The 26,141-nt window shown below is 48.0% G+C and overlaps 1 protein-coding gene across 1 annotated transcript in view; it reads right to left on the minus strand.

The window, feature by feature from the left end:
• SORCS3 (sortilin related VPS10 domain containing receptor 3) overlaps positions 1 to 21,049 on the minus strand; it is a 404,518-nt gene extending 383,469 nt beyond the window's left edge. Inside the window, exon 1 of the mRNA XM_038758619.1 lies at positions 20,690 to 21,049. Within this exon, the coding sequence (XP_038614547.1) occupies positions 20,690 to 21,049 (360 nt within the window). The remainder of the gene's footprint in view (positions 1 to 20,689) is intronic.
• Positions 21,050 to 26,141: the final 5,092 nt, after the last annotated feature.

Raw genomic sequence — 26,141 nt, forward strand, 5'->3', positions numbered from 1 at the left:
CCACCTTGGAGATGTACATGAAAAATGGATGTAGAGATTTCCCTAACACAATTCTCCAAGTAGTAACTTGACTTGCTTCACAAACATGTTAGGCCGGGGAGGGGAGAGGGAGGAAAGAGAGGAACCATATCAAAGAAGACACAGTTTGATGGGTACATTCAGTTGAGATGTGCATTACGGTTTAGCAAGATATGATTTCCTCAAAATTTCCCACCATTTCCTTAAAAATTCATAAGGATACAAACAAAACAAAACCAGAGGAAAAAAAAAAGCAATTTTGAAACCTTGGCTGTTGCAGGAGCTTATGGTCCTACAGGCACAGTAGATATTAATAATTCAACAAAATATTACAGTAATTACTATACTTCGCAATATCACAACAGTACACTTCGCCAGAACGCTTACAAATCTCCTTGCAACTGCCATTAATAAATAAAATGCAATTCACCGTATTAAATTTGTTGTTTAAACACTAAATATTTTATCAGAGCTAATATATTTTAAATAATCGGCCAGGATGTCCAAAATCCCCAGTCCTGCATCTCCTCCCCTCTAAATGAAATATCGTGTCGTGCGCTCAATCAAAACTTGAGTTTGACTGTAACATTTATATTCCGGCGCCTGCTAAAACTGCAATCCCTGGGCACAAACCTGGAATCCACTCAACTGGCAGGGCAATGCCATAGCCTGGTGATGAGCCCAGAGAGACAGAGAGAGAAGTCAAGGATGTATGCCCCGTGTACGGCTAGTCGTGCTAGCCCTCTCCCAGGAATCCGGTTCATTTAAGAGACCTACCGAATTCAGGAACAGTGGTGGCAATGAGAACTTTAGAAAAGAATGACCTGAAGATACAGTTGGCTCTACATGTGAAGCTCTAATTAGAGTTGAATTTCAGATACCTTGCACTCTGCAGTCTTTCCCTTGCTTATTTATTGCACTTGCTTATACAATGCCTGGCCAAAGCCCATAAGGCTAAAGGCTCCGCCACTTGCCTGCTGTGAAACCTTGGTTAAGTCACTTAACTTCTCTGTGCCTCTGCTACCTCACATGCAAAATTAAGACCGTGAGCCCCATGTGGGACATGGACTGGGTCCAATCTGAGGAGCCTGTATCTACCGAGAGCTTCCACTCTCAGGATCGTACCTGGAGAGTTTCCAGTTCTCTACCAGTTTTGGATTGGGGAGGGAAAGGCAAGCAGAAGCAGACTCATTCTGTTCCTAGCTTGGGCAGTGGCTAGCACGGGGAAGGCAATCTGCTACAAGTCAACACTCACCTGTGTTAGGCAGCTGCAGCATGGGAAAGAGTCAAGGATGGAGACTCAAGTTTACTGCGCAGAAGGCGGCAGTGGTAAACCATTTCCGTATTTGTTCCAAGAAAACTCTATGGATTGCACTACCAGAATGATTGCATCTAGAGGTGGGGTGTTCTGGGAGAGATGTGTCCATGGAGTCACTATGGGTCGGGACCAACTCGAGAGCATAAGACAAGATCCAGAGCTTAGTACGGTGCCTGGAACATAATAAGGACTTAATATATACTATAAAAAAGCAACTAAGAGGCATTGGGTTGATTAATTTTCTTCATGGGCATGTGAGGAGCAGGAGAAAGTCACTGGCTTAGGGAAGCAGTGTGGTCTAAGTGGAAAGAGTAGTAGGCTGGGAGCAGGGGTTCTAGAGTCAAAACCCAGTTCTCCCTCCTTAGATTGTAAGCTCCTTTTTGTTTTAATGGTATATGTTAAGAGCTTACTATGTTGCAGGCACTGTTCTAAGCACTGGAGTAGATACTAGGTAATCAGGCTGGACACAGTCCTTGTCCCATATGGGGCTCATAATCAATCCCCATTTTACAGATGAGGTAACTGAGGCACGGAGAAGTTATGTGACTTGCCCAAGGTCACACAGTGGCAGATCCAGGATTAGAACCCAGGTTCTTCTGATTCCTAATCTGTAAAATAGGAATAATAATATCTGTCTCTCTATATCCTGCAGGGATGTGGTCAGGATATTTTGAGATAATCGATGTGCAGTATTTTGGGAAGATCTATCTAGCAATCAATGGTATATACTGAGTGCTTACTGTTTGCAGAGCACTTTACTATGTACTAAGGAGAGTCCAATCCAACATCCCCTGCCCACAAGGATCTTACAGACTAGAGATGAAAAGTACTATACAAAAGACAAAATACTTATAGGGATTTCCCCTGCAAGACAAGGCCAACATTTCAATCAAGACCTTATCTTCCCAAGAATCTAACCCCAACTATAGTCAGCTATGACTGAATCAACTACCCCCAACAACAAGATAGCAACTGTGACTACCTTCACAAGGCCTCTTTATTTTGTAAGACATTAAAAAATCCTTCAGAGAAGACATAAATGAAGCATTCTTAGAGTAACACGTAAATGAGTTCATGAAGGAAAACGAAATGGAAGAATGAGCAAGAACCAGAGGCAAAGACAGAGAAAAATAATAACAACTGTGGTATTGGTTTAGCATTTACTACGTGCCAAGCACTGTACTATGCACTGGGGTAGATAAAAAGTCATCAGGTCCCACATGGGGCTCACAGTCTAATTGGAGGGAGAACAGATATTGAATCCCCATTTTGCAGTTGCGGGAACTGAAGCACAGAGAAGTTCAGTGACTTGTCCAAGGTCATATGGGAGGTTCGTGGCAGAGTTGGGATTAGGACCTAGGTCCTCTGACTCCCAGTCCCGTGCTCTTTCCACTATGCCACACTGTTCTCAAGTAAAAGACAAAATTATACACACACATACACTCTTCCACCTCAGAAACTGAGTTCACTAGAAGTCAGAATCAGCATATGCTGAACTTCGGCAAGTTGCAGCAACAATCTAGAAATCTAGAGACTATGGCCCAGCTGATCAAAGTCAGACCATACTATCTGGCCTTTCTAGTGTCAATAAGATGTCCTCCACTAGCATGGAAGAACTACGGCTTTCTACATTTGCCCTCCCCCATAAATCCTCCTCCTTTAGAAGCTGCAGAGGATTATCTACATAGTGTCTATTATGTTTACTCTATGCTCTGGACCGTCAGCTCCCTGGGACAGGAATCTCAACTACCAACTCTACTGTACTGTAATCTCTGAAGCACTTAGTAGAGTGCTCTACATCCAGATGCGCTTAGCAAGTATCATCAAATGACTTCTCTACCAATTCAGCTTCGCTCTTCTCCTTGCCCCTGGACTTGAGCTTGGATGGATCGCTGAGGCAAGAGGAGGATCACATTGCTGGCTCTTGCTTTTGCTGGCTCCTCACGGGGGCTATCTGTGGCATTTCCTCTGGCCAGCCTCTGGGCATTGGGTCAGCGGCTGCCAGCTGCTGGGAAACAGCTGCCTCGTCTGTCCGGAGCTGGCTTCGATTGTAAAGATAATTACCCGTGGGTGGCAGATGCACTGGAATCACACTACTCCCCCAGAAAGGTCTGGCCCATCTCCCTGCTCACCAAAGCACCAGATCATCCCCAGCAAAAATGGCCATGCAGCCCTCTTTTGAATAGATTAATCTATCAATAGTATTTAAGGAGTGCTTACTGTGTACAGAGCACTGTACTAAGAGCTCAGGAGAATATAAGATAACAGAGTTGGTAGACACAATCCCTGCTACAAGGAACACTCATTCTCTAGAGGGGGAGACAGACATGAAAATAATCTTCAGATGGGGGAAATGGCAGAGTATAAGGAGATGAACATGAGTGTTATGGGGTTGAGGGTGGGGTGAATTGAAGCACAGTTCTGGTGATCTTCCCGACCTGCACACTTCTCCTGAGAATGAACTGCAGTATTTGCTAACATTCCTTGAGCTTATTGTGTCAAGTACTGTAGTAGATGCTGGAACAGATACTAGGTAATAATAATAATAATAGTGATAATGGTGATGGTATTTGTTAAGCAATTACTATGTGCCAAGCACTGTTCTAAGTGCTGGGGTAGAAATAAGGTAATCAGGTTGCCGCATGTGGGGCTCACAGTCTTAATCTCCACTTTACAGATAACAGGCACAGAGAAGCTAAGTGGCTTGCCCAAGGTCACACAGGAGACAAGTGGAGGTGGCAGCATTAGGATCCATGGCCTCTGACTTCCAAGACCGTACTCTTTCTGCTAAACCACGCTGTTTCTCTAGGTCATCAAATGGGACACAGTCCGAGAAATAGTCACAGCTTAAGGGCACGGCTGGGGGCATGCGGGAATGAATCAGGAATAGGAGGAGAACATGGAGCTATCCCAGGCCTGCAGTCATAAGGAGCTTCAGAGCAGCTCTCCTACAGTCCAGATCATCTCTGGGACTCGGAGAAAATCCAGGGATGATTGTGTCTTCTCCTGAGATCCAGAGAGGAGTACAACTTGACCAGAGTCTCACAGTGAGGCTGGGAAGAGGCTCTGCCTCCTCTGCCTTGATAGCTCTCAAGAAAGCACCGTTGATTGGCTCTGATTTGGCCTTTCCTTGGATTTCAAAGAGAAAAATAATAATAATAATAATTACGGTCTTTGTTAAGCACTTACTACGTGCCAGGCACTAAGCGCTGGGGTGGATACAAGCAGTTTGGGCTGGACTCAGTCCCCGTCCCTCATGGGGCTCACAGTCTTAATCCCCATTTTACAGATGAGGTAACCGAGGCCCAGAGAAGTGAAGTGACTTGCCCAGGGTCACACAGCAGACAAGTGGTGGAGCCAAGATTAGAGCCCAAGACTTTCTGACTCCAAGGCCTGTGCTAGGCACTAAGCTGTTTTAGTGATTGTGAAGGCAGCAGACCCAGATTGAGCTGGTTCCTCCTCCACTGCCGGGAACCTTTCACTCTCCAAATTTACAGCCCCTTTTATATATGAGTTAATTCACAGATTGTACTATCTCTCTCCAGTAAATCCTCCCTGACTAATGATAGCCCCAAATGGCATCTCAATTCACAGCTAATTAGCACCCTGAATTGTATGAACCCATCAGCGGGTTCTAGCATTTGTTCTTGAATAAACAAAAGAGTCAATTGAATGGTCAGTTTATTTATTCTGTAAGTAAATATTAAATAAATATATTTTGAGTCTCTTCCCCGGTAGAGTGGAAGCATTAAGAGAGCAGCATATGTGTCAAACTTTCCTTAGTGTTTCATTCATTCATTCAATCGTATTTATTGAGAGCTTACTGTGTACTGGACTAAGTATTTGGGAAGTACAAGTCGGCAACATATAGAGGTCACTACACAACAATGGGCTCACAGTCTAGAAGGGGGAGACAGACAACAAAACAAAACATGTAGACAGGTGTCAAAACCATCAGAACAAACAGAATTACAGCTATAGGCACAGCATTAGCAAAATAAATAGAATAGTAAAAATGTACAAGTAAAATAGAGTAATAAATCTGTACAAATATATATGCAAGTGCTGTGGGAAGGGGAAGGAGGTAGGGCAGAGGAAGGGAGGGGTGAACATCATGTCCAGTACTTGAACATCACCCAATCCCGTGACCACCATGCCCCATCATGCAACCGCCACACCCCGATGAAGTGCGTAGCACGTCCCGTCACGCGCGTACACCACAGTCAGCAGGCAAGTAGGCACTTAGTAAGAAAGCAACACAGTCTTATGGAAAGAGCACAAGCCTGGGAGATAGAGGACCTGGCTTCTCATACTGGTCGAATACTTGTCTTGGACAACTCACTTTGCTTTGCTGCGCCTCCATTTCTTCATCTGTAAAATGGGAATTCAATTTCTGTTCTCCCTCCTGCTTAGATTGTGAGCATGCTGAGGGACAGGGATTGTAACCAACCTGATTTTCTTGTATCTACCGCAAAACCTAGTACACAGATTAAAACATATTAAGCACTTAACAAATGCCACCATTTTTATGGCATTAAATAAATACCATTACTTCTACTGCCGCTGCTAGTCGACAGCCCAGGCCTATACCAAAGTTGCACATGATTTTATGTTTTTTTACACAATTTCTATTTTCAACTGCTCAGGCAATCCACATCTCCCCTTCTCAGCGCCCCTACTCTTCTTATTTCCTACTTGGCATGATGTGGCAATCTCCAACTTCCAACTATTCCTTTGGGAAGAGAAATGGAGTGGCAAAGGCTAAACTCAGGAGCCATTACTACCTGGCACTCCTGGACGGGCACTAAGGGCTAGAGACAAGTCAGGCTCAATCTTTCCCTGTGGAGGGCAGAGAGTAGGGAAGACTTCCTGCCATGGTTGGGGGATCACAGAATAGAGTAGGGGCTGGGACATGTGAATGAAACTGAAGATGCACAACACCGCCAGGGCTTTGTGGCTTTGAAAATGCCAGTGGAAATGTACTTGTTTGTTTTTGTAATTCAGAGATGTAAATGTTCCCCTTCAGCCATTTCTGGCTGGCACAAACTACAGCCCCAGGCTGGAGCCCTTGAGGACCAAGACATTCAGGAGGCTCTGACCCACGGCAAAATGCCAGAATGCGAGAAATCGCTTGCTACCGAAGCCAAAAAGCAGATTAGATTTCTCCCCCGACCGTCTCCTCATCAGGGCTTCCAGTGTGAGACCACACGACCATTCGAAAGGAGGTTTTTACAGGGTACCGGATCGAGGATTTGCAACTGGCAAGGAGCCCTGAAGTCCTAGAACGGTGCTCCTCACGGTGCCCCTGTTCTCCCCAATTACTTCCCAGCAGGATTTGAAAATTAATGAGCCCAGGCTGCTTTGGGTAAAATGCTTCCACCTACTGACCTATAATACGAAAAGTCTTTATCCAGTTTTGTTTTAAGCCAATGTGCTTTGTTGTCACCATAGTTTTTATCATTACTACTCTGGTGTTTGTTAAGCGCTTGCTGTGGGTCGAACACCGCGCTAAGCACTAGGGTAGATACGAGTTAATAAAATGAGACACAGTCCCATCCCACATGACACCTGACCCTCTGCTTGCTCCAGCTGGAGACTTACAGGAGTACTGTCCATGTAACAATACTATAGCTCTCCATTATCTTCCCTTGGCATCCAGACAACGGCCTCTTAGGGCTGGAAGAGATCTGGAGAAATGTCTCACAAATCATCCCAGTAGATGAGATGGACAAGTAGTGTGCCTAGTGGATACAGTGAAGGCTGGGAAGTCAGGAGGACCTGGGTTCTAATCCCAGCTTTGCCACTTGTCTGCTATGTGATCTTGGACAAGTCTCTGTGCTTCAGTTACCTCAGCTGTGAAATGGGGATTAAGAATCTGAGCCCCATGTGGGACAGGGACTGTGTACAACCTGATTTGCCTGTATCCACCCCTGCGCTTAGTTCAGTGACTGGCACATAGTAAACACTTAAATGCCACAATTATTAGATTATCTCTTATGATTACAGAAAAGGAAAAGGAACTCCCTCAGTCTATTTTGGTAATCCCTTTCACCCCTGCTTACTGATGGAATTACTTTCCTTATATCTAACCTAAATTCCTCTTACTGTATTTCAAACCCACTGCTTCTTGTTACGACCTTGTGGTGATTAGCTGGTCATCACCTTCTTTATGGGCGTTCTTCATAGACTTGAAGAATGCTATTAACCAGCCCCTCAGCCCTCTTCTCTTTCTCCTCCATTTTACTCCCTGACAAGTTTTCCCCATCTAGGAACTCAAAGACCATTCTAATGCTCTTCCAAGCTAAAGCTGTCCAATGTTCAAAACCCTGCTCAATATCCTATCCCCTCCAATAATCCTTCCCTGATAAATTCCCAGCACCACAAATCATATTAACCCAAAAGCCTCCTTTAGCATGTACTCTAATTTATGTCATCTTCAGCACCAGTGTATATATGCATATTCAATTATTATTTCTGATTCTACCACTTTTAAAGTCTGTCTTCCAACTCTTCCCATTGGAATATAAGCTGCTTGTGAGCAGGGAACATATCCTGTGCTCTGTTGAACCTCCCCAACACTTTGCATTCAATGAATGCCCTTATTACTGTTATCTTTATCTTTTGTGTTGGCTTCCTGGGTTTTTTTTATTATTTGCATCGCTCATTTGTCTGTTGCCAACACTCTCCCTACCTATTCTTAGACTGTGTGCCCCATAGGGATCAGGGACCATATCTAGTTCGCATCTATTTATTTTTTCCCTGAGCTTAACACAATGCTTAGCTCATAGTAGCCACTTAATAAATACTATTCCTACTACTCCCAAAGAACCGATCTCATAGAAGTGACACAAGAGCCCTGAATTGTTTCTTTGATGGTCAATAGCCTCCTAATTTAGAGTTTAATTAACTTTCCAGTGCCTTTCGAATAGCTACTCACCCAGGGCAAGGAATGATTTATGCATGGAATTTCATGCATTTAATTGCCTCTCTACCTTCACTGAGTGAAGGCTCAGTGGTTAAATTTCGAGGGAGGAAAGAGATAAGAACAGAAGGAAAGCTTTGATATTTATTTGGAAGACTTATTAAGACATCCAGACTCCTTCATCCTTCCCCTACTTTCAACATGCCTGGGGAATAGAACAATCCCATTGGAATCCCAGCCCTGCCCTAGAACAGAAAATCTGTGATTCATAGTGAATCTTAAATCTCCAACAAATCACGTAAGTGCAAAATCATGATGAGAGAGAAAAGTGATGGTGGATTTGTGAGAAAGGGGATATTCCCTCTAGACTGTAAATTCCTGGATTGTAATCTCCTTGTGGACAGGGAAGCTGTTTACCACATCTCTTATATTGTACTCTCCCAAGTGCTCAGCATGGTGCTCTGCACTCAGAACATGCTCAAGAAATACGAATGATTGACAGATTGATTCCCAGAAATGGTCTTGCCCTTGTTACCTGAAAGAAGAGAAGCAGCATGGTGTAGTAGAAGGAGCACAGGAGTCAGAGTACCTGGGTTCTAATCCCTCCTCTGTTGCTCATCCTCTGTGTGACTTCTAGACTGTGAGACCACTGTTGGGTAGGGACCGTCTCTATATGTTGCCAACTTGTACTTCCGAAGCGCTTAGTACCGTGCTCTGCACACAGTAAGCGCTCAATAAATACGATTGATTGATTGTGACTTTGGGCAAGTCATTTAACTTCTCTGTGTCTCCGTTACCTCATCTGTAAAATGGGGATTAAGACTGTGAGCCCCACGTGGGACATGGACTGTGTCCAATCTAATTAGCTTGTATCTAACCCAGTGCTAAGTACAGCACCTGGCACAGAGTAAAGACTTAACAAATACCAATTAAAAAAAAAAAAGAATACTCAACTTGGTACCAAAAACTCCTACAACGTGAATGTTGGGAGAGAACTCCAAGGTACAAAATCTCTACGTTAGCTTCACCTAAATCACCCTGGGCGTCTTCTTTGTAAAGGTCTCTGGGGGAAGGCAATTCCACTAGATTGTAAAGTCCTTGAGGGCAGGGATTATGTCTACCAACTCTGTTATACTGTATTCTCCCAAGCACTTGGTTCAGTGTTCTGTACCCAGTAAGCGCTCAATAAATACTACTGATGGATTGATTCCACAATATCCAGTGGGTAGTCACTCAGTCAAGAGTTTCTTCCTTATTTCTTCCTTATATGCAGCATGCTCCATGCTGCAGCTCAAGTTAATTTCCTCTCGCTAGTACTCTTTCGAGATTTACAAACAGCCCACAGACGATTAACAGCAATCTGCCAAATTTTCTTTTCACCCTAACTGCTGCCTTAAAGGTGGTGACACAAAAAGTCGGACGGAACAAAATTCAGGCAAAAGTAATAAAAGGGAACTGTGGACGCATAACAGTTGGGTTTCTAACTTAACCTCTCGTTCTTCAACCCATCTGTATGATCCATGACTCCCGCCTCCCTTTTCAACTCATACGCATTAAGCATTGGTTTGTAGAATTTTATGTGGATTATATATTTTCCTGTCTTCGCTCCCCAGTAAGACCATAAACTCCTTGAGGACCGGACATATACTCATTGAGTGACTTTATTGCCAGCCTCTCTCAAGCCAATTATCTACTGCGGTGGGAGTAATTGTGAGGTCCCAAGGGTTGTTGAGTAACAGTAGGAGAAACCCCACAAGAATCTAATTTTCCCCCAACTAACTTTTAGTGATTGAGACAGCACAAAGGAAGAGAATACAGTAGATATCCCGAAAACTTCCCTGAGCTTCTCCTCATCCAAAGTTTCCTGAGGGCTTCGGCTGCCTCCTCCATGCATTCTAGCAAAGGTTAAAAAAGGATCCGTTTATGTGCAATAGCCACTTCCTTCTTTCCTTAGACAAAAGGCTTTGAAAGTGGTTGCCCCCAACAGAATTCCTGATCAATCAATCAATCAATCGTATTTATTGAGCGCTTACTATGTGCAGAGCACTGTACTAAGCGCTTGGGAAGTACAAATTGGCATCACATAGAGACAGTCCCTACCCGATAGTGGGCTCACAGTCTAAAAGGGGGAGACAGAGAACAGAACCAAACATACCAACAAAATAAAATAAGTAGGATAGAAATGTACAAGTAAAATAAATAAATAAATAAATAAACAGAGTAATAAATATGTACAACCATATATACATATATACAGGTGCTGTGGGGAGGGGAAGGCGGTAAGGCGGGGGGATGGAGAGGGGGACGAGGGGGAGAGGAAAGAAGGGGCTCCATTTACATTTCTGCCAAAATATACATCTTCAATAATGCCCTTTGCAATCCCCGTTTCTCCTCCTTGGAGCAACGTCTCATGATGCATGGGTTTTTCATTCATTTTTATTTCTTTCCAAGGGCAACACTCCCTCTAGTGTTTATCTCAGGCTCCGAGGCTCCATACGCTCTGAACATTGAATAGGCAGTAGGGCAAAAAGCTCAGTACCCGTAAGTTCAGGCCAAAAAGCATCTGGGTTCGATCAAAGCTAATGAGCTGGTAAATGTGTCATTTCAGAGAAGGAAGTTAGCAATATTTTACATATCTACTGTGGTTCTCTTTCATGTTCAGGAACAAAGAGAGAACACAGGGAAAGAGGAACTCCAGGCACAACCTCATAATTTCAGGGAGCAACATTTCTGCTAACATTGGTGGCTCTAGCCACCGAAGGGTTAGCCAACCATTTGAATTTACTGGTGAACAGGTGCATGTTTTTCAAAGCATATTGGGCTCAATTTCTGCAGGAAGTCTTCCCTGTATCAAAGGGGGCATTGCTAGCCTACATTCTCCAAACCAAGACTGGATACTTCCTCATCCCTGCTGCCTCCATCACCCTCTCAAACTAACCCTAATGAGCTTTGTTTTAAAACCTATAAAGAAGAACAGTTACAGATGTGCTGCCCAGATACACTAGAATGTAATCCACTGGTAAGCAAGAGCTATATCATGTTTAGTTCTGTACAGTGCCTAGCACATTACAGATGCTCAACAAATACTAATTAAATCAATTCAAAAAGCTGGGACTGAATCAGTAGAACTAACACAGTCCATATCGAGTCTTCCCCGAGGTGGAAGTTTTATTAAAAGTTTGTTCAGAAAGGAGGTCTTTCTAGTTAGGGATGGGGTATGGCTTACAATGCTGCATATTGAAAGCACCATTAATTGTCCGCTGCCAATCGGTGGCACTGGCATTGCTCAATCTATGTCTGATGGGTTTACCTGGTTTCTCAGCACAGATTTAATAGCCAAGCCCTTATTTTATCACTAAGATTTCATTGCTTTTACCAAATTTACAACTGCCTATTTAGTAGTGTACAGGGAAGAATAGCATTACCATAATTAAACCTAAAGTACACATATCAAAATAAACGTGCAAAATGCTTTCTCATGATGCAACAAGTCTTGATTTTTTAAATCACAATCTGCCAGTCACTTGCTAATTCAAGCAATGAGGTGACCCATGATGGCTCCCTTTAGCCATGGTAAGTTCCAGTCAACAGCAAAAGAATAGTCGCCAACCTCAGGAACCAGGTTGGCAGGGGTGCTCGGATAAAGAAAACCCCTAGGATGTGAATTTAGAATCCCTTCCTTGCCAGGACAACTGCTCTGGATGGCTTTGGACAGACCTGGGCCTCGATTTTCCCACCTGTGAAATGGGGAGAACAACTCCTACAACTAAATACGAAACACTTCCAAGTCTCCCTGGCCAGCAGATCCTTCTCCAAAACAAGAGGCGAGGGGAATGTAGAAAGTAAGCTGAGTTCAAGAGACAAGGGAGGAAAGTTCAATGTCCAAGGGGAAGGGGCAACAGAGAAAGGAACTTTTGGATCTCATCTTTGCCCCGGCCCACTGCCGCCACCACCGCTATCACCACTGCCCGTCTTCTTCCTAGGCTGATGGGGAGAAGTTGGGGACAGGAATAGGAAGCCACCACCCTCTGGCTTCAGGCAAAGTGCCTCTCCTGTGGTCCAAGCTCAATAATGACAATCACAAACTAAAAAGGTGATGGGCCATACGCCAAGTTCTCTCTTTCCAAGAGCACAAACAAGCTCTCAGGAATCTGGGGTAACATTCTGTGACCCTACTGGGATAGAAGGGGTTCAGTCCCTCTGATCTGGATTTGCAGAGGTCTTAGCTACAGCTTCTCCTGCCATCTCCTCAACATGGACACGCAGATTACTTCTGTGAATGGGAAAGCTGAAAACCATGGAGAACTGCAATCCACCAATTCCTAAAATCTTACTTTTAGCAATAAATTTCCACTCCTTTTCCCAGCCAATTATTTTTTTTTTTACCAGAGTTGCTACAGTAACAAAAGGGATGGGTGCAAGTTCCTTCTCACATACCTTTTTCCCCTTCCCCAGTCCATAAATAATAATAATAATGATGACATTTGTTAAGTGCTTACTATGTGCAAAGCACTGTTCTAAGTACTGGGGAGGATACAAGGTGATCAGGTTGTCCCACGTGGGGCTCACAGTCTTAATCTCCATTTTACAGATGAGGTAACTGAGGCCCAGAGAAGTTAAGTGACTTGCCCAAAGTCACACAGGTGACAATTGGCAGAGCTGGGATTTGAACCCATGACCTCCGACTCCAAAGCCCATGCTCTTTCCACTGAGCCACGCTGCTTCTCTAATTTTAAAGCGGCGAAGCCGGAATTATAATTCACGGCCTCTGACTCCCAAAGCTGGGCTCTTTAATAATGATGTTGGCATTTATTAAGCACTTACCATGTGCAAAGCACTGTTCTAAGTGCTGGGGAGGTTACAAGGTGATCAGGTTGTCCCAGTCTTAATCCCCATTTTACAGATGAGGTAGCTGAGGCCCAGAGAAGTGCAGTGACTTGCCCAAAGTCACACGGCTGACAATTGGTGGAGCCGGGATTTGAACCCATGGCCTCTGACTCCAAAGCCCGGGCTCTTTCCACTGAGCCACGCTGCTTCTCTTCCATGCCCTGCCTGCTCTCCGGTCAAGGTATTACCAGACATGGCATTGGCCAAAAGGTGAGGAATATGGCAGGGGAGGAAAGGGGGGAGAGGAGATCCATAGGACCTGGATAAGCCAACAACTGGATGCTCACTGAACTCATCTCTCTCCTTCACCCCCCATATTCAGCCACATTTTGTCAATTCCAGCTCTACAACTTCTCCTTAATTTGCTACTTCCTCTTCATCCAAGCTGCTGCCTCGAGCCTCTCCCCTTTCCACTTCATACTTCACTCTGCTGCCCTGATCATTTTTCTAAAAAATCATTCTGCACACGTCTCCCCGTTCCTTAAGTGCTTCCAATTGTTGCCCATCAATCTCTACATCAAGTAGAAACTCATCACCATCAGACTCAAGGCATTCAGTCAGCTCTCTCCCATTTTCTTATCTTCACCCCTCTCCCATTACAATTCAGCCTGCCCACTTCACTCCTCTAGTACAAACTACTCACTGTCCCACGCTTTTGTCTCACTTGGAGTTGACCCCTTGCTCACATCCTTCCTCCTGGCTGGAACCCCTTCCCCCTACCTAATAAATAATAATAATGAAGGCATTTGTTAAGCGCTTACTATGTGCAAAGCACTGTTCTAAGCACTGGGTAGGGTACAAGGTGATCAGATTGTCCCACGTGGGGCTCACAGTCTTAATCCCCATTTTACAGATGAGGTAACTGAGGCGCAGAGAAGCTAAGTGACTTCCCCAAAGTCACACAGGTGACAGTTGGTGGAGCCGGGATTTGAACCCATGACCTCTGACTCCCAAGCCCGGGCTCTTGCCACTGAGACACGCTGCTTTACATATCCAACAGATCAGCACTATCCCCATCTTTAAAGCCCTAATAAAAATCGAGTCTCCTCCAGGAAGCCTTCCCTGACTAGGCTCTCATCTCTTCATTTTATTTTCCTTTCCTACTGCCTCATCCAGGCATTTAGTCCCATCCTCTAAGCAGATAATTTGCTCCTTCCTCTTCATCCAAACTGCTGCCTTCAGCCTCTCCTCCCTCCCGTCCATACTTCACTCTGCAGCCTGGATGATTTTTCTAAAAATTATTACTGCGCACACATCTCCTTACTTGCTCCTTATGTGCTTCCAATTGTTGTCCATCCATCTCTGTTTCAAGTAGAAACTCTTCACCATTGGATTCCCCACCCCACATCACTTAGGTATGTGTCTGTCTCCCCAGCTAGACTGTAAGCTCCATGAGAGCAGAGATCATGTCTGCCAACTGTATTGTACTCTCACAAGCACTTAGTACAGTGCCATGCATGAAGTGAGCGCTCACTAAATATCACTGACTGGTTGACCTTGGTTAAGCCCTTCAACTCAATATCTTTATTTCCTGGTGACCTTTGTTCTTGAATTATTGGCTTCCACAGATTGGTGAAGCCCAGAACACCTTTGTTCATTTTAATTACATCTACAATTTAAATTAAATCGTTCACCAGAGAACCTTGGTTCTCATCCCAGCTCTGTCACTTGCCTGCTATTTGACCAAGGCAAAGTCACTTAACTTTTTTGTACCTCGGGTTCCCCATCTGTAAAATGGAAATGTAATACCTGTTTTTCTTCCCACCTAGACTGTGAGACCCACATAGGACAGTCGGGACTCTATCCGACCTGATTAACTTGCACCTACCCCAGCCCTTGGTACAGTGTTTGGTACCTAGTAAGTGCTTAACAAATAGCACTACTGCCATTATTGTTATGATTATCATTGTTATTATTATTCACTTAGCCCAAGAGTATATCTTTTCTTCACCAAATCTAAAAAGACTTCAGACGATTCTTTGTTCTTATTTTAAAAGGACCTTTCCATTCAGTATTTTTCAACTATTCTTCCCACCCCTCAATAACTCCCAATGGGTGCCCATCCTTTTCCGCATCAGGCAGAAATTCTTGACTATTGGCTTTAAGGCACTAAACCAGCTCACTAACTCCTATTTATCCACTCTCTTCTTCCACCACACCTCAGCTTCCACTTTCATTCTTCTCAGACTAATCTACTCACTGTGTCTTGCTCTCATCTCTTCTTTAATCTCTAATCTCCCCACTTTATATCCTCCCCCACTGTCATTTAATTCCTTCCATAACACCTAAGAGACTAATAGTAGTAAAACAATAATCAAAATGATCACATTAAGTACTATGTGTCAAAGACTGTGTTAAGTGCTGGAATAGACACATGATAATCAGATCAGCTGTAACCCCGGAACCACAAAGAACCAACAACCTAAGAGGAGGGGGAAAATTAACATTTTCCCCATTTAAGAGATGAGGAAATTGAGGTATGAACCTGTTGAGTGCCTTGGTCAATGTCATACAGTAGGAACTGGCAAGGCCAGGCCAAAAACCTGGGCCTATTGACCCCGGGGTCTGTGTTCTTTCCACTGTGCCATCTAACTACCCTTTTTTTTCAGTACTTAGGTGCTTACTATGTGCCAGGCACAAGCTAATCAGGATGGACACCATCCATGTCCCCTATGGGGCTCACAGTCTTAATCTCAACCTTACAGCTGAGATAACTGAGGCACAGAGAAGTCAACTGACTTCCCCAAGGTCACACAGCAGTCAAGTAGCGGAGCTAGGATTAGAACCCAGGTCCTTCTGCCTCCCAGGACCATGCTCTATCCACTAGGCAACACTGCTTCTCATTTATGTGTATATGTATATAACCTACAACTTTCTCCTCTCTGTAATTTATTTTAATGTCCGTCCTCCAACTAGATTGTAAGCTCCTTGAGGGAAGGGATCATGTCTACTGCTTCTGTACACTGTAGTCACCCAAGTGCTTAGTACAGTGGGAAGAGGCGTGGCTTAGTGGAAAGAGCCCGGGCTTGAGAGTCAGAGGTCAGGGGTTCTAATCCCAGCTCCGCCACTTGTCAGCTGTGTGACTTTGGGCAAGTCACTTAACTTCTCTGTGCCTCAGTGACCTCATCTGTAAAATGAGGATTAAGACTGTGAACCCCACGTGGGACAACCTGATGACCTTGTATCTACCCCAGCACTTAGAACAATGCCTGGCACATAGTAAACGCTTAATAAATACCATCATTATTATTATTACAGTGCTCTGTCCACAGTAGGTTCTCAATGGACACTGTTAATTGATTAGTCCTGTATGCCTTAAAAATCTCTGCAGGATCTGAGGTGCAGATCACATATTAGTTTCCCTATTCAGCTAATATCTTTGATGAAACTATCCTGCAGACAAATAGCCAGCAGTTAAATCCCCAGTTTTCCCCCACCACCTCACAGAGTGGATGGCAACCATCTGAAGCAATTATGGTTGCGACACTCAGCTTTATTTCCCAGCTACATCCAGCTGAAATAACTCCCCTTGTAATATTAATTAAAAGCGGATTTTTTTGGCAAACTCCTGAAGAATGGCTTTCGGGGCAGGCTTCATTATTAAATTTCAGCAAAGGAAAATGCATTAAGATATTGTGACACTAGGGCTGTTAGCAGGGACGATGAGTGTGATCATCAGGCCAAAAGATATCTGAAAAATCTGTTTGGGAACTGCAATTAAAATATCTTCCAAATGGAATACCATTAATCTGATCAAATCTGTCACTATTTTGCACATTAGAAGTAAATATTTTAGAGCACAGTCCAGATGAATGATTTCAGTGTCAATGTCTTCCTGACAGTATTGGTATTCAGAACCTGGGTGAGCAGAGGTATCCTCTTCGAATTACCACTATCTCCCTCGTTCTCCCCATCCATGCTGTACTGTTCGGCTCCTTAATTGAAAACTACCCACAAAAGCATTACGACTCAATACCCCCCAACTTGAAACTCACCACTGCAGAGGTGAGCAGTTGCTTTGGTGACATGCAATGGGGACAAAAGGAGCTCTCATCGGCACAGTGCCAAAGGGGAGCCCCCAAAGATGGTTTCAGGAAGAGGCAGGAGAAGCAGGCAGCCTTTTCCAACGCTCCCTTCACCAGGATTATTTGCCAGCCCATTGAGCGGGAGGCTTTGCTTGAACATGAACAGTAGACTGCTATTTGGGTTTTTGTTTTTTGGTTTCCACATGAAAAGAAATGGAGGTGGGGGCTGCTTTCTCCTAAGTGTTTTTGGCAATACTCCCACGTTAATAGAAAGAACAGCTGGCCCAGCTGGGAAAGAGCACCCCGAAAGCCTCCTATTGTGAACACCACAAGTATTTTCTCCCTTCCAGTCTTGGGCTTCAGGGGTCACACAGAAACATGCCTGGTCCTCCCCTTCCTCTGCCTTCTTGTCCCTTCTCACATCCAGCTAAAAAAGCTCCTGAGTCGACTAGTGTGTAAGCACTGTTCCTCCCCCATGTATGCCCTCTACAGTCCTGTCATCTTGAGCCCTGAACTTGAGCCTGTCTGGTTCGGTGCCTTTATGGTGATCTCTGCAGAGTCTCCCCTGGGTCAGATTGACCCTTTCAAACTTTACCAGGTGACCTTTCAGGATGGGGTTAGATCAAACTACTGATCCTTCAATTAATAGGAGCTGTTAAGGGTACATGAAAGATATCCAGAAATAAGCCTTAGATTTATGAAGATGAAATGGCAGGTCCTGGGAAAAGTTTAATACTAGCACACGAATTCAAGATCTCCTTTCCAGGGACAAATTGTCCAGAGGGGTGAAGCCTGCTATTATCATATTCCCCTCTTCCTTTCTCCCTGATTAGGAAAACCTTGTAAATAGCCACCTCTTCCCTGGACACCTCACAGGTTTTACTAACACCATCTTTCCCCTCCCGCCCCCCTCTAACTCAGGGAGGTTTTAAATAATCACACCAAAGGTCCCCAAATAATGAATTCAGGGACTGTTTCCTTTGGACTACAAAGAGTCTTCATATGTTCAAATTACAAAAACGAATACAGGAGACAGGAAGAATCGATTGACAGGCACTTGTCACAGCTGCCAACCTACAGCACGCACCTAAACCTAATTTCGTTTGGTATGATTTGGGGTCAGAAGAGTCAATACCCTCTAGAAATTTTCTACTCCTGGTCTCAAATATTCATCTAGAGTGAAGCGACTGTGTTGTCTTCTACTTGGCTAAAGCAAAGGATGAAAAAACCACAATAAACCTTTGAGTCCACATCTGGGTGAGACACTAGTGTGCTGACCCTCTGGGGCTAGTAGTTGTACTGCTGGATGGAAGCAGAACTCCAGTGAAGAAACCCTAAAACTGCTTTTTGATAAGCTCTGAAAGTAATCCCCCCCCCCCCCCCCGCCAAAATAACCAATTCTCAGGATTTCACTCACACAAAATATGTGTCTTTGGGCAAGGGGCGGGGGGGAGCCTTACTAAGTTGAGTTCCCCTCATGTCAACCTGTATTCCACAGTTTCGAAGACAACGTGCATTTTTCTTCCAGGAATACATCTGCCCTCATCTCCTATCCACTCATTTTCCAGGAAACATAATTTCTAACATTTTCTACCAAGCAAAAAGTTTGAATTTATCACCGGTCTCTCACTAGCAATGCAACAACCAGCAAACTGGCCCCAGCTGGGCTAGAAATTAAGTCAACTTCAGTTGCCTATCCCTGCCTTCTCCTACTCGGAAAATCCCTAGCCACACTCCCTTCATTGCTGGGAATGCAAAAGAATGGCTGACTGCTGTAACGGTTGAATAAAAAAAAAAAATCTTTCTAGCTATTGAAAATCCATACCGAGGTGGCTGTCTGAGAGTTTCTGAAATCCTTTAATTCAGGGTTTGAGAGGCGCGCAAGGCAAGGTAGCTACAACTCCCACACGGTTATGCCTCTGTTGTGGAAGACCGCTTAGTTAAATCAATCAGGAGGGCAGCAAAGAACAGTCATGGTGGGGAGACTTGTGTTCTGGTAAAACCACCTGCCCAAAAGGCCACAGAGCTCTCGCATCGTCTAGGAGACTGTCAGAGCAACCCATATATAGCAGCCTTTGATGAGGAGATCCCCGGTTCCCGTCCTGCCTCCTAATTCAGGGTTAAAATCATCTGCTTAATGCACATTTCCATTAAGGGAAAGGAATCCGGGAGAAGGAAAGCTGGGAGCTGGACGCGGTAACTACTCGGAGAGTGCCAGGGGCTTTGAGCCAGTGCCAGGGATTCCCTAGGATTCAAAGCTCCGGAAAGAATCGTGAAAAGGCCTACGGAAATCCCTCCTTAGGGAAGAGTGAGGGGTGGGGAGGACGGAGGTGCCGGGGGAGAGGAAGACGGGAAATCTTCGACTGTTCTCAAGCCCGATCTTGGGAAGGGCCACTAACATCGCAGCTCGGCTGCCACCGCAACTGCGTGCCACCCAAGCGGACCGAGAGCCCAGAGGGAGGGAGGGAGGGAGACAGACAGAAAAAACCTGAACAGGTTTCAGGGCGCCACCTCTTGATGCAACAGGCTCCAGAAAAACCCAGCAAAGAGGGAAACAACAACAACAAAAAACCCTTCCAACATAACCCTACGGCCTTTTTTTTACGCTTACAGAGTCTCTCAACCAGCGCTAGTGAATTCAGCAATTCAATTTAAGCACTTTCAGGCGAGAAGCGTTTCTTTCGGGTGCTGGCTGGGCTCCAAACTCTTCTGGCCTGCCTCTGTCAGATTTCTGGCCAGAGGTTGGCACCGAGATGGGTTCCCCGCAGTGAGGGAGCCCAGCTCGGCTTGGCTCCACCTGTTCTTCTCCCCGACGCTGACAACTTTTCCACGGAGACCAGTCAGAGGGGCAGGGAGCTGGACCCCCCCAAAGGGAGACCCCCGAGCCCCTCTCCAACCAACCCCCGAGGAAATGCGCTGACAAAACCCGGGTCACCTGTTGGAGGGCGGGAGGGGAGAAAGAGCGTGACAACGGGCTGCCCCGAGGTTTCTAAAAGTGGAGGGGGGAGGGAATGGGGGAGAAGGAAGGGGAGCTGGCCTTCTGTCCCCAGTGTGGATGGATGGATGGATGGATGGATGGATGGATGGATGGACAGATGGATGGATGGACGGACGGATGGATGGTTGAGCCCACTGTTGGGTAGGGACTGTCTCTATATGTTGCCAACTTGTACTTCCCAAGTGCTTAGTACAGTGCCCTGCACACAGTAAGTGCTCAATACAATTGATGATGATGATGATGGTTGATTGGATGGATGGATGGATGGATGGATGGTTGGATGGATGGATGGATGGATGGTTGGATGGATGGACAGATGGATGGATGGACGGATGGATGGTTGAGCCCACTGTTGGGTAGGGACTGTTTCTATATGTTGCCAACTTGTACTTCCCAAGCGCTTAGTACAGTGCTCTGCACACAGTAAGCACTCAATAAATACGATTGATGATGATGGTTGGTTGGATGGATGGATGGATGGATGGATGGATGGATGGATGGATGGAGGGCTGGACACTCACGCTGCTGTTGTGGCCGGACCAGTGCACCATGGCTTGGTTATGCGCCGAGTCCCCCGTCAGGGCGAAGGAGGTCGTGGGCAGGCTGAGGTCCTGGGCTTCGGGGGCGCCCCCCCGGGCCCTGGGCTGCGACCCCCTGGGCTGCGGCCCGCCCCCGCGGGGCCCTGTCTGGGGGTCCGGGGCCTCCGCCGGCCCCCGCCGGCTCCTCCTCCGCCGCCGCCGCCGCCGCCGCCCGGGAGCCCTCCCGGGTTGCGCCTCGCCCGGGCCGGGGGGCACGGCGCCCGGGGGGCGGAGGAGGGGGGCGGCCTCCGCGCCCCCTCCGCGGACGGACGGGGGGCGCCCCAACCCACCGGCCCGGACCATCTCGGCCCCGGACGGCGCGCAGGGGGAGGTGGACGAAGACGACGACGACGAGGACGAGGAGGACGAGGAGGAGGAGGAGGAGAGGACCAGGAGGAGCAGGAGCAGCAGCAGCCCCAGCCCGGACTCCTGGGTCCCTGCCCGGCTCCCAGAGCCCGCCGGACCCCGCTCCATCCCGAGGACGGGGCTGTCGCCCAGCCTGGCTCCCTCCTTCTCTCTGGATTTTTGTGTGCCTGTCTGTGTGTGTCTGTGTGTTTGTGTGTGTGTGTGCCTGTGAGCCGGACGGGGCTGTCGCCCAGCCTGACTCCCTCCTTCTCTCTGGATTTTTGTGTGCCTGTCTGTGTGTGTCTGTGTGTCTCTGGGTGCCTGTGCGCCGGACGGGGCTGTCGCCCAGACTGACTCCCTCCTTCTCTCTGGATCTTTGTGTGTCTGTCTGTGTGTGTCTCTGTGTGTGTCTGTTTGTGTGTGTGTGTGTGTGTGTGTGTGTGCCTGTGAGCCGGACGGGGCTGTCGCCCAGCCTGACTCCCTCCTTCTCTCTGGGTGTCTGTCTGTGTCTGTGTGTGCGTGTGTGTGTGTGTGTGCGCCCGCCCTAGCGCAGGGGAGGGGGATTCCGGGCTGAAGCCCCTCCGCCTCCCTCCTCCCCCCCTCCGAGGGGGAGATTCCGCCCAGAGAAATAAATCAAAAAAGGACTATTCCTCCTCCAGCATCCGAAACGGGAAAGAAAAAAAAATAATAAGGCGAGGGGAGCCGGGCATCCCCAGGAAAAACGCGTCTCCCCTCTCCAAAGCACAACCACCCAACTCTCCTCCTCCTCCTCCCCGCCGCGGGTCGAACGCGGTTTCTTTTGATTCTTGGGATTTTTTTTTCTTTTTTCCCCCCCTTTTGGGTTGGTTGGTGGTGGAAGAGGGGGGAGGGAGGGAGGTGGGGAAGGGGCGGGAGAAGGGGATGGGAAAAGAGCCTGGGGACGGGAGGGAGGGAGGGGGATCTGGGAGGAGGGGGAGGAGAAGAGGAGGAGGAGAAAGGGGAAGAAGAAGGGGAGGAGGAGGAGAAAGGGGAGGAGGAAGAGGAGAAGGAGGAGGAGAAGGGAGGAGGAGGAGAAAGGGGAGGAGGAGAAGAAGAAGAGGAGGAGGAGGAGGAGAAGAAGAGGAGGAGGAAAAAAGGAGGAGGAGGAGGGGGAGAAGAGAGGAGGAGGGGGAGTAGAGAGGAGGAGGAGGAGAAGGGAGGAAGAGGAGGGGGAGAAGGGAGGAGGAGGAAAAGAAGAAGAGAGGAGGAGGAAAAGAAGAAGAAATGAGAAGGGAGGAGAAGGAGGAGGAGAAGGAGGAGGAGAGTGTTTTTTAGTGAAAACTATTCATGTTCGAGGTTTTGATCCAACGGAGAGGGAGCGACCACACAGGAATACACCAGCACCCGAGCTGCTCTCCCAGCCCGCAATCCTGGATTTAGCGCCTCACTGCTAGTGTGAGTGTGTGTGTGTGTATGAATACATGTGTGTGGATGTGTGTGTGTGTATGAATACGTGTGTGTGTGTGTGTGTGTGTGTGTGTGTGTGTGTGTTCCTCCCCGGATCGGTGGGTGAAGAGAGGCGCCTAGGAGAAAAGGGGGTCTGCGTTTGTGCGCAGTGAGTCCATTTGTTTTTGTAGTGAGCTATGCTAATTCTCAGAAGACGAAATAGTTATGAAAATAAGTTCCAGAAGCATCCCTCCCCGCCGCGAAATTGTACCATCAATAACCCGACTCTTCCTTCCAATTTGATCGCCTCCTTTCATGACACTGCCATTCCGTTTTCCCTGTGCCCCTGCCCACTCCCTTCACCCTTTCCTAGCCCTCCTTTCTCCGCGGCAGCCCCCGCCCGGTCACGTTACTTAATAATAATAATAATAATAATGGCATTTCTTAAGCGCCTACTATGTGCCAAGCACTGTTCTAAGCCCTGAGGAGGACACAAACTAATCAGGTTACCCCACACGGGGCTCACAGTCTACATCCCCATTTTACAGGTGAGGTCACGGAGGCACAGAGAAGTGAAGTGACTTACCCAGGGTCACACAGCTGATAAGTGGCGGGGCCAGGATTAGAACCCACGATCTCTGACTCCCAAGCCCGGGCTCTTTCCACTGAGCCACGCTGCTTCTCCAAGCGATGGCAGTCTCGACCGGAGGCTTTCATTAGGTTATTTTTTTTTTTAAGAGAGTAGCCAAAAAACGGGTTTGGCGAAGGGAGGGAAGGCAAGGCTATCTGTGTCTCCACCCCCCACCCCCCCCACACGTCTTCTTGGGGACAGATCTAGGCCAAACCCAGGCCGGAGAAGCCCCTTTCCTCCCCTCCCCTGCTAAGTGCTCAGTCCAGTGCTCTGCACACAGTAAGCGCTCAATAAATACGACCAAATGAATATTACGAGGCTCCCGAGTTACCTAGTTCGAATATCTCACTTTCTCTCCAAAAATTCATTCCACCATCCCCTTTCCTAATGGCCCGTCTCTGAAAGAGTCAATTACTGGTTTGGGGGTAATAATAATAATAATGATGGCATTTATTAAGCGCTTACTAGGTGTAAAGCACTGTTCTAAGTGCTGGGGAGGCTACAAGGTGATCAGGTTGTCCCACCTGGGGATCACAGTCTTCACCCCCATTTTACAGGTGAGGTAACTGAGGCTCAGAGAAGTTAAGAGACTTGCCCGAGGTCACACAGCAGACATGTGGCAGAGCTGGGATTAGAACCCATGACCTTTGACTCCCAAGCCCGGGCTCTTGGCACTGGGCCACGCCGCTTCTCAATCCTTGGATCCCGGCTCCTTGGCAGTGTGGGGTTGGGTGGGTGATGGGGGGAGCGGGGCAGAGATGGAGCGCTTAGTCCAGTGCTCTGCACACAGTAAGCGCTCAACAAATATGACTGAAGGCAGTTGGGGAGGGAGGGCACTGCCCCGTCCTGTCCATCCTCGCCTCTCTCCCAGTGCCAGCCGCAGCCTGGAAGCGCTGGTCCCTTGGCAACCGGATGCGGGGAGCGGGCACAGGAGGATGCATCCTCCTCCTCCTCCTCCTCCTGGCCCCAGGGCGGTGCCTGGCAACCGCAGCTGGGTCCCTCGGACTTTCAAAAGGTGAAAGAAATCTCGGGAGCTGGGCGGGTGGATGCCTGGGGGAGAAAGGGATCTGAACCTCCAATGGAAGAGGATGGGAGCATTTGGCTAGGCCGCCTATGCCTTCCTGCCGCGCAACCCGGCCCACCTCCTTCAGGAAGTCTTCCCCGTTTGGAGGCCCTGGGAATCCCCAACAGATAACTCCCGGCAGACACGGAAAGTTCTCTGTACTGTGAGTTGAGAAAGGAAGGGCTCGATTGGGGAAGGGACGTGTCTACCAACTCGGCGTGGCTTGGTGGAAAGAGCCCGGGCTTGAGAGTCAGAGGTCAATCAATCAATCAATCGTATTTATTGAGCGCTTACTGTGTGCAGAGCACTGTACTAAGCGCTTGGGAAGTACAAGTTGGCAACATATAGAGACAGTCCCTACCCAACAGTGGGCTCACAGTCCAGCTCTGCCAATTGTCAGCTGTGTGACTTTGGGCAAGTCACTTAAATTCTCTATGCCTCAGTTACCTCATCTGTAAAATGGGGATTAAGACTGTGAGCCCCCCGTGGGACAACCTGATCACCTTGTATCCTCCCCAGCGCATAGAACAGTGCTTTGCATATAGTAAGTGCCATCATTATTATTATCTCAAGTGACAGGGTAAAGGGGAAGATGAAGATGACCTAAACTTGCTCTAGACTCTAATAATAATGATGATGATGATGATGGAGTGGGAGATGATGGAGGGTGGGAGGTGATGGGGAGGGAGATGATGGGGCGGGAGGTGATGGGGAAGGAGGTGATGGGGAAGGAGGTGATGGGGAAGGAGATGGAGCGGGAGGTGATGGGGAAGGAGATGGAGCGGGAGGTGATGGGGAAGGAGATGGAGCGGGAGGTGATGGAGAAGGAGATGGAGCGGGAGGTGATGGGGAAGGAGATGGAGCGGGAGGTGATGGGGAAAGGAGATGGAGCGGGAGGTGATGGGGAAGGAGATGGAGCGGGAGGTGATGGGGAAGGAGATGGAGCGGGAGGTGATGGGGAAGGAGATGATGGAGCGGGAGATGAGGGGGTGGGCGATGAGGGGACGGGAGATGAGGGATGGAGGGTGGGAGATGATGGGGCGGGAGATGAGGGATGGAGGGTGGGAGATGATGGGGCGGGAGATGATGGGGCGGGAGATGATGGATGGAGGGCGGGAGATGATGGATGGAGGGCGGGAGATGATGGGGGAGGGCGGGAGATGATGGGGGGAGGGCGGGAGATGATGGGGGAGGGCGGGAGATGATGGGGGAGGGCGGGAGATGATGGGGGGAGGGCGGGAGATGATAGGGCAGGAGATGATGGGTGGCGGGAGATGATGGGTGGCGGGAGATGATGGGTGGCGGGAGATGATGGACGGAGGGCGTGTAGGGCCGGTCCCGCAATCCGTCCGGAGGTCGGCGGCATTGGGGAGGGTGCCGGGCGGGCCCGGGGGTGCAGAGGCTTCGGGGGCCGCAGCTGGTCCCGCGGGCCTCCCCGCTGCCAGGGCGTTTTGCCCATCGATGATGAACTGCCCAGAGGCCAGGCCAGCCGGGGGGCATCCCGGCCACCAACCGGCCCCTCCCCGGGGCCACGGGGGCCAGCCCTGGAGGCCTCCATCCCCGCGGGGGTCTCCGGGACCCTCCCTGCCCAGAGAGGGATTTTCCCCCAAATCCGGGCGAACTTCCCTAACCTCCGCTCCGGCTATCGACCCGGAAAACGGAATCTGACTTTGATCCGCGGGTCTGAGGGGAGAAGAGGAACAGGGGAGGGAGAGGACCTCAATTCTGAAGCCCCTCCTCTCCGCCCCTCGCCCTTTGGCACTGGCCTCCCCCCCCGCCCCAAAAGCCCACCACCCCTGACCCATCAGCCCTGTCGACTCCCTCCACTTACCCGTCTCCTATCCGCCCTGACACCAACTCACCCATCCCTGTCCCATCGGCACCGATACCCCCCTCCACTCGCCCCCCTTATCTGCCCTGACCCTCTCACCTACCCCTGTGCCATCAGCACT

The sequence above is a fragment of the Tachyglossus aculeatus genome, chromosome 16 (assembly GCF_015852505.1).
Source record: "Tachyglossus aculeatus isolate mTacAcu1 chromosome 16, mTacAcu1.pri, whole genome shotgun sequence".
Classification (NCBI taxonomy): Eukaryota; Metazoa; Chordata; class Mammalia; order Monotremata; family Tachyglossidae; genus Tachyglossus; species Tachyglossus aculeatus.